Source organism: Tinamus guttatus, unplaced genomic scaffold (genome assembly GCF_059628265.1).
Source record: "Tinamus guttatus ecotype Peru unplaced genomic scaffold, ASM5962826v1 Tinamus_guttatus_pri_ptg000133l, whole genome shotgun sequence".
Taxonomy (NCBI): Eukaryota; Metazoa; Chordata; class Aves; order Tinamiformes; family Tinamidae; genus Tinamus; species Tinamus guttatus.
The window spans coordinates 1,056,310-1,072,013 of record NW_028288667.1 but is presented as its reverse complement, the minus strand read 5'-3'; the positions used below and the strand labels follow the sequence as shown (position 1 = coordinate 1,072,013).

General features: G+C 43.8%; 1 protein-coding gene across 2 annotated transcripts in view; it reads left to right on the top strand.

Moving 5' to 3' along the window:
- DPP10 (dipeptidyl peptidase like 10) overlaps positions 1–15,704 on the top strand; it is a 416,148-nt gene that overhangs the window by 191,444 nt on the left and 209,000 nt on the right. The window contains exon 1 of one of the 2 annotated variants that reach the window (XM_088521793.1): positions 5,257–5,396. The exons of the other annotated variant lie outside the window; for it this stretch is intronic. Within the exon in view, the coding sequence (XP_088377919.1) occupies positions 5,334–5,396 (63 nt within the window). The 5' untranslated portion in view covers positions 5,257–5,333. Of the gene's footprint in view, positions 1–5,256; positions 5,397–15,704 lie in introns of those variants that run through there. 2 annotated transcript variants of the gene reach the window in all.

Below are 15,704 nucleotides of genomic sequence, written 5' to 3'. Positions count from 1 at the left end.
CTAGACTAGGACTTTGACAACAGATCTTGTAGCTTTGCTCGCTCCTGTGGAGATGCCACAGCCCCCAGGCCATCTCCCAAGGGCACTGGTGTGATTAACTAGTGCAGTGTTTGCCACATATAGGTGATCCCAATAACCATCCTCTAGCTGGGAGCTGGCCAGAGGAGAGAGTAGGAAACAATGCTGATTACAGGGAAGGAGAATTTCCTTCATTGGAGCACCCTCTTCTATATTATTTTTGAACATATGTTCATGACCTTTTCACTCCCTTCCCAGGTTCCTGGATTTCTTGTCTCTCCAAAATAAGCAGTGTGTATTAGTCTGCCATATCAACAACATACACCGTTAAGTCCCAATGTGATATAGCTTGCAACTATCCTATAGCAACCTGAAAGTTTTGATACTTGCTTTATGTGAAAGGGAAATAATCATGTAACTTGTTGACTCCTGCACCCAGACCTTGTCTGTGATAAAGTGAAGGAAATTACAAGTATCCTGAAATGTAACATTTCAGTTAAAAGATGGGTGTAACAAATCTGTTCTCTGTGTGTAGAGAACCAGCCCCAAAACTTCTCCTCCCCAAATGCTCAGGATTCAAATAATCCTAACTGATTTATGAATACGCAACAAGCACACCTAATAGAACTCATGCTGCTTGTTTAAGTCCATTGCAGTGAACAAACATCACAATGAACATATTGCGAAGGACCAAGCTTCAGCTAAAACTGCCTGTTAATGTCTCTTTAGTTCTTGATTAATAGTGGAACTCCAGCATAAAGGAGCTCATCAAAAACAAGCTGAAAGTAATTTTTTATTGGAAATGTGCCCATTCAAACTCTAAATTAGCAGGATTCTTCAACCCTGATAGGGGGTCAGTAATTACTCCAGTAACAACAGAACTCTGCCATGAGCAGAATGAATCAGGTCTGATGCTAAGACACATTATTTGTATTACTGTAGCACCTAGAGGCCACAGGGAAAATCTGTGTCACTGCTTGTTATGCTTTGCTCAGAGAAATAAGATGCTGAATCCAAAAGAGCAGAGCCAACAGAAATGAAGGCCTGGTAGCAAAGGCTGCTATAAAAGCTAAACAAAGCAATATAACATGCTGCTGTGCAAAACAGTTTTTTTGGCACCTCTTTTTCTTCTTTGCATAGCACTATTATTATTCTAAAAGAAACAGCAGTAAAGGGCAAGAAAGTAAGAGCACAAGGGTGACAGGAGCATGGGTAGAGAAGCTAAGGAAATAATGAATTGTAAGAGAGAAAATAGGGGTGTGAAATGGTGAGGTGAATAAGGGCAGAGATGGTGTGAAGGTTAAGTGCAGGAATGACTGATTCCTGAGTTGAGGAAAACAACTGTTCAGATTGAAGCCTGTGGTGAACAATATATGTCATCACCACAGGCCCTTGCAGCGGGGTCTCATGCAGTGAGCAGTGGTTGGACCTCTGTGCTACAGTGGAAGGTAACTGCAAAGTCAGGGGAAAAAATAATAATAATCAGTTACTTTGTTTAGACTGTCCTTCTATCCTAGGCAACTCCGACTATGCTCGTATCACCCCTGTCTAGCCTCCAGGGAGGGAGGTCCTAAAACCTCCGGGGCAATCCAGTCCCCTTCTTTGCTCTCTTTACTTGGGAAGTGCACACTAAAGTTGCTTCCATCCTTTTGTTGTGCCCTTTGAGAGCATTTGAACCTTCTTTCCATATCTACCTTTGTTTTTTTCTCCTTTAGGCCAAGTGAACCCAGTGGTTTTTCAGTTTCTCTTCAGAGCGTATGCTGGCAAAAGCTCTGCTTATCCTTGTTAAGTATCTGTCTTGAAACATGTTAACTCACATCACCCTCTTTTTTTTTTTTTTTTTTTTTTTTTTTTGCATGATGCCTTACCACTGCTGGCAAGGGCAAGATTTCTTCGTGCATCTTGATGGTTGCAGTGCAACTCATTTATCACAGCTTGATCTCATTTCCACGATAGCACAACATTGTGCAGCTTTGGTTTCCTTGTTTGGAAAACTGTCTTGTCAGGTGATCTCCATCCATGTCTAGTGTCTTGTGCACATCCTTACTGAACTGCACATGAGTGTTTAAGATAATTTCTCCAAAACAATTTTAAACTTTGATCATGTCCTCCACCAGATTTTGTACCTTCTTGCCTGCAAATCTGCCCCACATACTCAGTATGCCTGGTGCTCGTGGAAACACTGACCAACCACACCACGACTGATCATCGCAAGTCCCTCTTGCCGTGTGTTCTGGCAGGGAGCCATTGGAAACTACTCAGTGGAGTCAGCTTTACAGATATTTTTTAGTTTTATTTAGATCATGTTTCTCTCTGCCTCATGAAACTGTCATGTAAGACACTGTTGGAAACCTTTCTAAATCAAGATAGATGACATTTACTGCTCTCCTCTCCACAAGGCCTGTTACCCTATTAAAGAAAGAAATTAGATTTGTTTGACATGATCTCTTCTTGACAAATTAATGGTGACTATTAGTCATCATCTCATCATCTAGTTTTCTTGTAGGGACTTGCAAGTTTATTTGATTATTATTTCTAAAACTTTTATTGGGACTTCCAGCGACAATGTGGGTCTGTGGATTTGTGAGAAAGTTAATGTAGTGATTGATGATATAGAAAGCTGGAAATACTCAATGCCTTTTTAAGAAGCAAAGCAGGCTTGTGTACCAGCATGGTTTGGAAGACAGTTGTGAGTACGCAATAGCTGAGGGCTGCTTAGGGAAACGGGATGTGTTCCTGGAGCTGGACTGGATTCTCCCATCAGAGCTGGTGGATGGGATAGTGAGGCCAGTGTTTCCTGTGGGAAGTTCCTGATGACTGGAGAAAGGCTGGGAGCAAGGAGGCAAGGGCATGGAAGGAGGATGTCAATGGCTTCACACATGGTTGATGGCCAGTAGTGGGTGGAGAATCCCAGGAGCTGATACTGGGACCTATGTCGTTCCGCATCTTCATCGATAATCAGGCTGATGAGATAGGATGTCACGTTGGCATGTTTGCTGCTGCTGCTAAATGGGGTAGGGAGAGGAAGAACCATGGTGGAGGGCTTTAGTTCAGAGAGACTCTGCTAGACCAAAGAACTGGACCAACAGAAATCTCATCAGAATGAATAACGAGAAGTGCAAAGCTGTGCACCTGTACCATGTGTCAGTACGGACTGTCTGAAGAGCAGTGGCTATGTGGGTTATGGTGAGCACCAGGCTGCATATAAACCCCAAGTGCCCTCTTATCATAAGGAGGGAAGACTGGTCCAATGGGAGAAGCATGACCAACAGCTGGAAAAAAGTTACTATTCTTTTCTACTAGGTGTTATTTTGACCCCAGATGGAATATTGAGATCAGTTTTGGGAGTGTCTAGTTCGAGACCTGCTGAGAAACTGGAGGGGAGCCAATGAAGGCCACCAAAATGGTCAGTGGCCTAGAGCCTTTGAGGAGCAGTTCAGGGACATTGGGATCTTCAGGCTGATAAAGAGAAGGCGAAGTGCAGCCTACAACTCTTAGAAGGGGAATTACAAAGATGAGTGAGCCAAACCTTTCCTGGTAGTGGCAGATTGTAAAAAAGGGGCAGCAGTTATATATTCCAGCTTGGAGGATTCAGACTGGACACTAGGAAAAATGTTTCTCTGGGAGATTAGTGTGGCACTGCACTGGGCTACCCCAGGGGATGGGGGAATGGAAGTTTCCCAACAAGAGGCTGCCCTGATCTAGTGCCTGCAATGGCCCTGGTCTGAGGAGGACACAAGACTGGAGGGACCTCCAGTCAACATCTCCACATATTTTGTGGCTGCAGTGATGCTGAGTGGTCTGCGACTCCCAAGCTCCTTCCATGTCTAACGGTGTAATGTTGTTGCCTTTTCTGCTCAGCAGGAAACTCTCCCATCAAATTTCAAGAATAACTTTAAGGAGGAAGTCCATCAAATCTAATCATAGGAAAACATTTAACTTGTCTAAGTACTTTCTAACCTGTCCCTACCAAAGACTGAAACCCTGCATCTGTCACTGCTGTTAATTATGCTCGCCATCTGCTCAGAACTGACCTTTCTTGTGAAGTTTAGTGCAATAATAATAATAATAATAAAAGACTCCCTGTGCTATTTGCTGGTAGCTTTCCTTCTACCCTGCAGTCTCTGAGAGCCAGGGGGCTGAGGACAGGCTGAGGCTGCTCCCTTCAGCATGTGTGCCTGTTTTGGCACACTGTACTGTCACGTACTCACATACTGTGACAATCCGAGTCTGCCGGGGCCTAGTGTGAACGGAGTGAAGAACATCTGAATTGGTAAACCCACCCAAAATAAATGGAAGTCCATCATTTCTTGTATTTGATGAGGCTCTCTTGTAGAAAAAGCTCAGAGACTTTGTAGGGGCTGTCACTTGTGTTACTGCCTACCTTCATCTTCCCTGCTGTTTCCTTCTTACTGGTCAGGAGTGAATTTGGGGTAGTCTCCTTGATTGATCTTCATGGAAAACACCTGTCACCAGCTGATGATACTGCCTCAAGACAGACGGTCATGGTGTGTGACCCTATGGGGTTTTTTGTTGTTGTTGTTTTTAAATTCTCATTTTCTCCAACCACACAGTTTCTCAAGCAGAAACCACAAGGGCCTCACATTCTGCGTCCTGTACTGCAGGACAGCAAAGCTGGTGCTGCAAGCTAAAATCAAGAAAAGCAGGACACTGTGCTCCGAGGGGGTTTCCAGGCACCTCTGTGTTCCCAATTCCGTGCCAGCAGCTACCCGAGCCCCCTTGGGCCGGGCTGAAGCCGAGACCCCGAGGAGCCTCCTGGCTGTGGGTGCGCAGAGCCCCGCGCTGCCGCAGGGACCCCGCGCGGCTCCCCGGGGTTGCAGGCGGGAGGGAAGGGAATTAAAGGCAGCGCGGGGCTTTCTCCCGTTTCCCCGTCGTTCCCCGTTGGCGCGCGGGGGCGGGCGCGGGCCGTTCCCCCGTGCCGGGCGCCCGATGGTCTCTCGCGGGCGCGGAGCGAGCGCGGCGCGCGCTGACACCTGCCGGCCGCGCAGCCCGCGGCGGGACCCGGCGGGGCGGGCGGAGCGCGGGGGCTGCGCGGCCGCGGGGGCAGGGCCGGCGCTGCCGCGCTGCGCTGCGCAGCGTGCGCGGGGCCCGGCGCGCCCCGAACGCCCGGCGGCAGCAGCAGCAGCATCACTGCGGTAGCGGCGCTGCCTCCGCGCCCCCCGCGCGTCGCGCTCGTCCTCCTCCTCCTCCTCCGCCGCCACTTCCAGGGAGGCTGGTGTCATGCGGCTGGCGCCGGCGGAGCGGTCCCCGGGGCCGCAGTGAGAGGCGGCGGAGCCGAGCGCAGCCCCGCGGCGATGACAGCCATGAAGGAGGCGGCGGGCGGCAGGGGGAACCCGCCGCCGCCGCAGCCCGAGCAGGTGGGAGCCGCGCCGGGGCCGCCTGTCCCGGAGAAGTTGCGCGGGGCCCCGCGGGAAGTGGGAAGAGCGGGGGGGCCCGCGGAGACATCCCCCTGGACGGGGATGGGGGGGGGGATCCCCTTGCGCTGCCCACGGGAGCCCCGCGGCCGGTGGTTTGCGAGGGGCGCGGAGCGGCGCGGCCGGAGGGCGCCGCGGGGGCAGCGGCCGCCTCGTCGGTCCGCGGGACTCGGAGGTGCCGCGGACCGGGCGCGGGCGCGCAGGACATTGTGCCACGCGTGGCTCGCTGCTCGCGAAGGGAACTGTGTGAAACACTCGTGTGTGGCGGCCGCGGGGCGTCTGCAAAGCGGCAGGAGGATGCGAAGGACGGGGACCCCGCTCCGCCGCCTCTGCAGCCGCGAAGTTTCCCTTTCCGCGCAATCTGTTGCTCCGGGGCGGCCGCGCGGATGCGCTGGGAGGGAGCGCGCAGCGCTGCGCGGGCGCTGAGCACCGGCCTGTGACACCCGGCGCTGCGGAGCTGGGCAGGGGCCGCGCGCGGCAGGCGGCGAGCGGGGCTGCCCTTAGCCCACACCGCGCCCCCCGGAGCCTTAAAATGGGGCAGCTCCGGGTCACTTCTGGAATTGCGTCTTTTTTCTTCTTTTTCATTTCATTTTGTCAAAACACGCAGTTTATTCTGCCTTGAATCCCACTATTCTGAGTGGCCACTTTTGGGATGCGGACAACCGTATTGTGCATTTTCTTAGTCCGTTGCAGTAATTCACCATCCTTAATTTTCCTCTGATATTGGGTGAAAATGCTAACAGTAAAAGCTGCTGTGCATGTTGATGTCTTAAACAGTCTGCATCCAAGTATCTGGTCCTGCATGCACATCCAGGCTTGACATTAAGCTTGTGGGCAGTCCTTCTGGTATCAGTGAAACTATTCATTTAAATAGATTTAAGGATGTGTGCTTTTTTGCTGAGAGGTATATGCATTATGGCAATCTTCCATGTAATATTGAATAAAATGTTACATTTGAGCTTGTTTGAAGAGCCTTATGATATCTTGAATAAATTAATTGCATAACTTACCTAAAAAGAGTGATGGGTAACTTCCATCAATACTTAAATTTTATGCAAATAGAATTTGTGGAAAAGTCAAGATCACTTTATGTGGTCTGAAATTCGCAGAGTGCATGAATTTTGGTAACCTTGTTTTACTGTAAAGGGCTACTGCTTTTAGACATAATAAAAAGTAGTTGAACTTAAGCAATGTTTATTTCTTTATTTGAATTCGGACACTCTGAATTGCCAGTGTGGCTTTTTGTTCTTGGAGATGTTTTTTGTTTTTAATTCTCCAATATAGGATTATTATGCACCAAAATTTACTGTGTTAGATGGCTCTTTTAGGTCATAGTGAAGAATGATAGTAATTTCTCCATTTTGAATGCTCTAAAGGTTAGAAATTTATCCTAAATATAGGAATATTATCATAGTGCTCTACATTTCCCCATCTCTCAGCTTTGAAAGGGAAGACTCTTCCCTCTACTGTGCATGTGTCTGCATGGAGTGTCAGTGCTGAAGTGTCAGTATCAAAGTCTCATTCTCTGCATCAAATTTTTTCCAGATCAAGTTTGTTTTTTTTTTCCCCTAATAAAAGTTGATTCGATACCAACTTTTAGCGCTGTCATAGATGATGGGGCTGTCATGTTGTGCAGTGTATGACCTCACCACATAAAATCTTAAAAGATGCTGACTCTTTTTGTAGCTTTGAATTATCCTGATAATTCCTGCAGGCCTCAATCCATCATGGGCTTCCAACAGGGTCAGGCTGGTGCTGGAGTAGAGCTCTATGAATACAGCTCAGTCATAGGTGCTCTCCTGTCTTGGGAAACATGGTGGCCGTGGAGACCCACACATCATGGCTCAGCCCAAGAGAGGACCTTGGTGCCAGGTACCCAGGCTCTCCAAACTTCACTTTGCCCTGGAGTCTTTGGTTAGCACAGCAGTGTGATGGGGATATGATGTTAGCTGAGTGATATTAATGGTTAGAAGGCTTTTGGTCACCTTCTGTGGTTGCAGTTGAATAGTCTGAGCTGGCTGAAGCTCTGTTGGACGTTGTACTGAGCAAGGGAATCCAAATAACCCATGGGATCATATGTGTTCACTTCAGTTGTGTGTATCCTGAGTACCATGACTGGCTTCACAGCAGAGAAAGCATCAAGAAATGCTTTTTTATTGCTGTATTTTTGCTCAACATTTCATTTTGCTTGGCAAACTTGCATAGACTTGTAGCACTTTTCTAGACACCAATCCCAATCTCAAAAATTCAGTTTGGTGCATCTGTCCTGAGAGTTTTTCCTTGGATAGCCAGAGCAGCAAATCTTTTATACTGTGGAAGTGGTTGAACTTGGGGTAAGCCACCAGGAAGGCCAAGAGCAGCAAGGTATTACAGCTGGATTTTTCAGATCTCTTTGCTGTTTTCAGTCCAAGTCTGGTTTTATAAACACTCCTACGAATAGGCATGCTGAATGGCTTTGCAGCAAATTTATAGTCCTGGGACCTGAGCTGTAATTTCAAATTACAGCAGGCAAATACTGGGACTCTCCACTTAAATAAAAGCTCAGATCGACTGACTGAAGCATCCATAGCCATCAGCTTATAAATAAATTGGATACAACTTCTTATCCAACACTTCCCTTGATGGTATTTTTAAAGCAGCCTTCCCCTGGGCCAAGGCATCTAATAACAACTTCCATTAACAGCACTATTGATGTTTTGGTGATTGGTTTGATAAATTAGCCAGATTTATTCTCAACTCCCTGCTAAATGATGACTCATATTTATTGCTAAAATTACAGTTTTATGTTCAGATGATATATCTATAGAGAAGAAAATAGCTGTAAATTACTTGTATTTCTCCTCATTTCTGGAAGGCTCTAGCAGAATGCTCAGAGTTCTGTTGCTTGAAAACATTAGAAGTCAATATATCTCCCTCAGTTCCTCTTAGATAATATAAAAAATGGTGTTTTTTCATTTTTAGTTTTTAAGAACCTTCCCAGGGACTTGGGCAATAATGTTTGGTGATCGTTTTAAGGAGGCACAACCATTCAGTAGTCAGTGGACACAACAAATGGGACAAACATAATGTACCTGTATGAATTGCTTCTTGATGTTACATCTTTGCAGATGAAAAACTAAGACGATTCCTTTAGGTATTACCTTTGCAAGGCTTCAGTCTGTTTACTTAAAAAAAAAAAAAAAAAAGAAAAGAAAAGGAAGCAAAAAAACGCAGATGATCTACAGCACCTGGTGCTGCTTGCTGCTCTTTGTGTGTGTAGAAGACAGACCTTTGAAATTTATAATCATTCTCTCCCAAGCCTCCCTTATTCTTGCAACTTAAGGACTTTTAAAATCGATTTTAAAACACAAAACCCAGACTTTTTTCTTTACTGCCATTTAGAACAAAGTGTGTTATTTGGCTTGAAAATAAATAAATAAAGCAGGTAAGCAAATGTGAAATGAGATTGCACTGTGTCGCAGTAAATAGGGAAATGATTATTTGGTTAGAATGTCAATGATATGCTCACTATACATAGAGGCAGAACTGACTGCTGTTCATTTCAATAGGGCTTCAACTGCTTTTTCATAAGGAGTTGAATTTTCTGCTGTCTCAGGGCCAGTTTCTGTAGTCACCATGGAAGAGGCATAGTCTAAAACTGTATCTGAATAAAAGTAAACAATATTTGTTTTCTGTTTCTGAAACTAGTTTATATTTGAATGTCTTTCTTGGCTGCATTGCTTCCTTTTCCCCAAATTAGACTCTCATCTTGCTGTTTTTGCAGTTCTTGATAGATGGCTGTGTCTATCTATAGCCATATTCGTGGCTATAGGGTTTTCATCAAGGGAAAAAGGTGATTTGCTGCCCAGTCCCTTTTGAATTCAATGGGTCAGTAAGAAGCTTGAACTCTTAATCCTACTCTTAAAACAGTTCCAGTAATTTAAGAGCTTTTCTTAGGTAGTCAACAACACTTAGAAACTCTTTCCATCCTTTATTCTTGGCTGTGTTCAGGGTTGGCCTCAAGATGAAATAAGAAATGCTGTTGAAGTACATAATCCAGAGTGATTTCACGTTTCTCCTTGTTCCCTAGCTAGCAATATTTTTTAACTTGTGATATTTTGACAATATATCAAACCCATTGATTTGCAATGCTTGATATAAAGTCAGAAACACCATCAGTTTTTTTCTTTTTTTTTTTTTTTTTAAATTCAGTGAAAGTGGAGAAGGTCATGCATATTTCATAAAGAGTTAACATTTACACATTTATATCTTAGCTGGAACATTTAAACTCTGTTTTTTCAGATGAGGTAGGTTCGGTGCTGGATCCAGAAGGCAATATAGCAAACTTGCAGCACCTGTGGGGTGTATGGCCAGCAGCACAAGAAGCTTGTGTGGAAGAGCATTCACAGAGAGGTTCAGACCAGCAGCTGAGACCATGTGAGATGGGATGTTGGCAAGCTGACCTTGCCTTGGTTTGCCTGCTTGCCTGTGTGCAAGGTTAGAGGCAGCTTGTTCGTGCGCCTGATTGTGGTTACTACCCCAAAATCCCAAGTTTGTCTTCCGTTTCGCGGCACTTCCAGTCTCCCGATTCGACGTCTGTGGAGAAGGGTCAAGTAGGAGCTCATTTTAGTGACTGAGACGCTTTAGTTGAGGAGCATCATTTTACAGGTCATTTTGTGGATAGTATATGCATGTGTAAGATCTCAGGTAGCTCGAAAGAGCAGTCATGTCAGCTTTTTTTTTTTCTTTTTTTTTTAAGTGCCTGTGTAACATGTATATGTGTTTATACAAACTCAGAAGTTATAAATCCCATTTAGAAATTCACTTGTCTACTGCAAAAAAGCTTTACAAAAAACTTCCCAATACTTGTTCCATCCTCTGCCCTGGCAACCTTTAAAGGACCAAAACCCAAGAAGCCCCTTTCAGCAGACCCAGAATAAAGTACTCATGAGCCTGTTCTTTTACCACTTGTGCTCTCCTGTTGCAGTATACAGGGCTTTTCGCAGGTTAGTCATATTTTGCATCTAAACAACATGCAGCAACATGATACAGCATGTGATTTTCGAAGTTTAGAGTCTGCCACTTCTTTGTGAATGGGAATAACTTAATGGGATAATTTAATGCAGTAACTCAAATCTCTGAACTGTCACATCTCTTTGTGCCCATTCTGTTGGGAAGTAAGTTCAGGTACACCATAAGTTACAGGGTAACCTCACATATTTGAACATATACATTGTATTAGTTGTTTTAAAACATAATTTGTGCATTTCTTTCCAGTATCTTCCAGCTGAAGGTGTTGCTTAGGGTAAGCGATTCCAGTAATTAAGAGGCAAGAACTCATTAAGCAAAGTGAATTGAGGCTTAGTATGTTCTGGAGTCTGAAAGTCATCATCTTGGCATTTTTTTTCTTAAGGTGCTTGGAGACTTACATGCATATGTTACAAATGTGAACACAAGTAAACCCCAAGTATCTGAGTTGTATTTTATTTTTATTTTATTTTTATTTTGACTAACAGCTATGAAGTGTGCCTCATCTGTGGAAAATCTCTTGGGAGCACATGGCTGTAGCAGGTCCTACTTTGTGCCGCTCAGCAGTAAACTTCAATATTGTACGTAGGAGATGTAGGCAAGTAACTGCAGTCCTGCCTGCTGCCACAAATACTGGTACCGGGCCCCCAGGTAGCTATAATTTGTTGATTCCGTCTTACTAAAATATAAAACCTCTGCAGTATCCCAAGTCCATGCATTAGCCATGAAATCTAAGCTGTCTCAAACCCTGTACCTTTTCACTTTAATCATAGACTTCTTTTATGCTCCACTCAGCTGCATCGAATAATGTTCATGAATATATGATAGTAAAAAGAACAATGCTGATGGTGACTGATGATGATAAATTACTGTATTTATCCATTAGGAAGGACATTGGATGACCTACAGATCTGAGGCTGAAGCTAAAAGACCTTTCCTAATCATTCCCCACACTGCTGGGAACACTCACACGGTTGATTATGTGGTATTTATGTGCAGATGCTGTAAATAGTTTTGAACGATTCTAAACCAAGATAAAAGCACTTTGACGCTTTGAGGATGTTGTCAAAGAAAATCAATTAGGAATTATTAAACAATGTGATAATTTAAAAAAGAAAGATTCTTTAAAGGCTTTGGGGGGTTATTTTAGCCTGCCTGGGACAGCATTTGCAATTTCCATCCCATTTGGGTCAGGAGAGAAGGAAGAGAGTGTTTTGCAGCATAAAGCAAAGGTAGGTCCTTCTGGAAATAGGAAGAGAATAACAAATATTAATGGAGGAAAACCATTCAACTTGTTTGAGATGCTGGGTGGTGCAAGAAACAAAATCAGAGAGATGTTGCCAGAACAGCGGTGCGCTCAGTCCAGGTGCTTGTGCTGTTGACTCCCCATTGTGTGTCCTGTTCAGAGACCGAGTAGAGCTTCTCATAGACATTACAGAAGGATACGAGCTTAAGTATAATTAATGAAGATAGTGATTTGCTACAGTTTTAAACTTTATGGAAGTGCTATTTAAATTGAATGGTCCAGCCCTAGTTCTAAATACAAAATGGCTCTAAGAACTAGGTGACTTTAGTTATAAAGAGCTTGATTCACAAGGGTCTTCCCGGTAGTTTCTGCTGGAATTCTTACTCTGTAATATTCCACAGTGAATAGCGACACAATAGAAATCTTATGGACCTGTTTAGTTGCAGGTCTGCCCGTTCTAGGGTCCAGGTAATTGTATTGAGTAATTAGATACCATCAAACATACATGGTAAATTTAGATATGCTTACAAAGTTAAGGATGTTGAAACAAGGGGATCACTATGCAAGGAAATAGTTGCAAAGGACTCCTGTTTCATCTTTAGTTCAAAAATTGATTGTGTATATATTACCTTTCAGGGACTTTCAGCCCCTGAGGTGGTTGGAAATATTTTTATATTGTGACTGATTCGTAATGCCCTTGTTTGCACAAATATTCCCAGTGAAGTCTGTGGGACTGTGGGCAAGCATAATGGTTACAGGACTAGTTGTATAATTTGCATCGTAATCATTGTCTTTGTATCTGTGTGAAGGGAAGTCCTTCAGGAGGCAGTAAGATGGAGCAAGCTGCAGTACTCAAACTGTATGAATATCAGCTAGTGAACTGTTGTCCTATCTTTCTCCAGGGGGATTGGTAGTAAATATTCAGTGTTGTTGTGTTTTCGAACATTGAAGAGCAGAGTTATAATTCTGGTATTGAGAGCCAGATGCTGAGAAGTTAACTGAAGTCAACTGCCAATTTATGCACGTTGTTTACTTGCCCGTTATGAGCAAGGACCTATGTATAGTTTTATCTGTATTCTTATCTTTCTTGCAGGGTCTCTACATGCAGTTTTGTGCCTTCAGTACAGAGGGTTTGTGTCCTGTTACAGTGGGTAGAAAAGGAGCTGGATGCTATAGTCCTAACGAGCAGTATTAAGACCCTATATTTCTGATTTCATTGTGGCATAACTAGCGAAGACTGGAGGAAGGTGCACAAAGTCTTGGTACTTCAGAGCATAAAAGCTGATCAGGCTGGGTTCATGGTCTCTTTTTGTTGGTGTCTATCTGGATTTGGATCACATCCCTAGCTACTTTCTTTTCTCACTATGTACTTTCTTTTCAGACACATTATCTGATTCTGTAAAACAATGTATTCTGCATGAACAGTTCTCCCTCAGTACTTTGCATTTTCAGCTTTCCTATGCCTTCAGGTGATTCTCTCGTCTATAGTACTGTTTCTTTTTCCCAGCTTCCTGCCTTTAATCTTCTATAAACAAAGTTTTCCCAACATTTTTTTCTTGCAACAGCCATTCTGCCTTTCTTTACCAATTCCTCTTTGTTAGCTATGCAAAATCTTTGTGATCTTTTTCTCCTTTTTCTTCTTCCCTCATATCTGATCATTTGAAGGATATAGTCTCATTTACTTAAGTGTCATGCTGTCTTTCATGAGCAGCTTAAAGGGAATCTGAGAACAGAGGACAGTAAAGCATACGATGAACATATGTGTTTTGATACTTTCATTGTAATTCAATTATTTCGTTATGTACTGGAAGGTGGTTGGACATGGAGAGGAATGTGCTCGTGATACAGTCATGTTGCTGTGCCCCTCAGTCTTGACTTCCAGAATTGTCTTTAGCCAAAGCAATGGAAGGGATTTATCCATAGGAATACACCTTGAAATGCTGTGAAAAATTATGCAAATAGTTCTGAAAAGTAATTTCCTGCCCCACATGATCTGAGAAGATGGTCCCTGCCTCCAGTTAATGGTAAGATCAGACAGTTGCTTGGTCTTTTCCTATGAGGTTAAACAATGAAAGCTTAATAATTTTGTTTCTTTTCAGTTATAATTAGTTTTATTTTCTGGTTCATGGTGTTGGTACTCTATAAACTTGAAGCAAATGTTAAAAACATTAAGTTTCTATAAAAATAACACGATTCCTTAATTTCCTCTTCTGTAAAATGATTGCATACTAAGCTTGTAGTTTAAAAATGTTCTCTGGTCAGCAAATAAAAATGGAATAATCCTAGTGCAAAATATATTGATATATCAGACTTTTTTTTTTTTCATTTCTAGACTCTGCCGTAGTTATGCTTGTAAACAGAAGCAGTAAGAGCACGTTTTGATTTTCATGGTAGGGGTCTCATCTTCCTGCAAGGATTTGAGAAGAGGAGATTTCATCTCTTCTGGTTTATTTATCTGTTGAACGCAAACCCCTGCTTACTCAAGAAAAGCAGAAGCCGGAGGAGCAGAGGGTTAGTGTGCTAATTCTGTGAGCAGCAGCATCTTGCATGTCGTCCCTGGGTATTTGCTTTCACTTTATTTATGTCCTTGTACACTAAACCCGGGAAGCTGCTGTAGCGGTCTCCTATGGCACAGCGCATACGGTGAGATGATGGATACTGCCTGAAAGGAAGAAGCGCATGCAGGGCTGTGTATCATGTCAATGTGGGAATATATTCAGAGAAAATATATGCTTACTAAGAAATAAGCTTCTTAGCTGAAATTGTTTTCCTGAGGCCTCTGTCGCTGCTGCCAGCTGCCACTGTTTCTTCCTCCTAGGGTTGGGATAGAAGACCCCAGTTTGGGCCAACTAAAGCGCTCTAAAAGCAGCTTTCAGAAATGTTGCATTTTTCCTTTTCTTCACTCAGGTTGTACTTCATTAAATGTGTTATTTGTGTCTAGGAAACTATCATTTACACAGTCTCCATGAGTCTCGTGCCATTGCTGAGGAGGTCAGCTTGCTCAGAGGTGCCCAGCTAGCTGGACTTGCTGCCACTTTGGGGGCAAGATGAAATGGTGCCTCAGTGCAGTACTTCTGTGTGAAAAGGTGAAATAACTGGCAATATAAGGCATTATGTTAGGTAAACAGATGTCCTTACCTGCTGCTGTTAGTCTCTTTTAAGCTACTGTGCTTGAAAAACGTAATTGTTTGGTCTTAATTGCTTTATGCCAGGGTTTTCCCTCCTGCCTGCCCTGCCTTGGGAACTGCCTTCAGTGCAGGGGCCGATGCTGAGTGCGTTTGCCCACGTGCTCACTTTTGGGGAGGAAATCTTGCCCCAGAAATAATGTAATGCTTGCAAGTGCATGCTGCGGGGTCCTTGAGATCACACCCAAAGGACTGAGTGATATTTATGCTGGTTATTCTAACCCGAGTGTTTTAGAGTACTGGAGAAATCCCCTGGAGGTGATTCATCCAGGAGACTCCAGCCAGTCCAGCTGGCATCAAAGTGCTGGGCAAGGTAATGTGAGAGCTCGTGTGATGGTGGAGGGAAGCTGAGCTAACATCAGTGTATGGAAAATAAAACTGTATCACACATACCACACATCCTTTGGTAGACAAGCTTGGTTATAACTGCTGGGTGGAAGTAATAAACAGTTAAAAGTTTAGCTTCCACAGTGATGCCTGTGTTTCTGCGTTATTAAAAAAGCAAAACAAAAAGCAGTGTAAACCTCCTGCTTGTGTTGTTATTACTGACTACTCTCTCTCTCTCTTTTTTTTCCCCTTTTTTCCTCTAAGAGATAAATGCAGGCAATAGGACTGCAAAGAACTTTAGTTGAATTATTTATTTCTACCTGAATGGAGAGAGCAGGTTGGGAGACTCGAATGAATGTGCAGACAACTAGAAAATGACTGGAGGTTGTTACCAGACATGGCTCAAATTGTCTACTTACCATATGGGGGCTTTCCATTAAAAGCGAGGAGCCTGGCCCAAATGCTGGCTAAGCCTCACACTGGTCA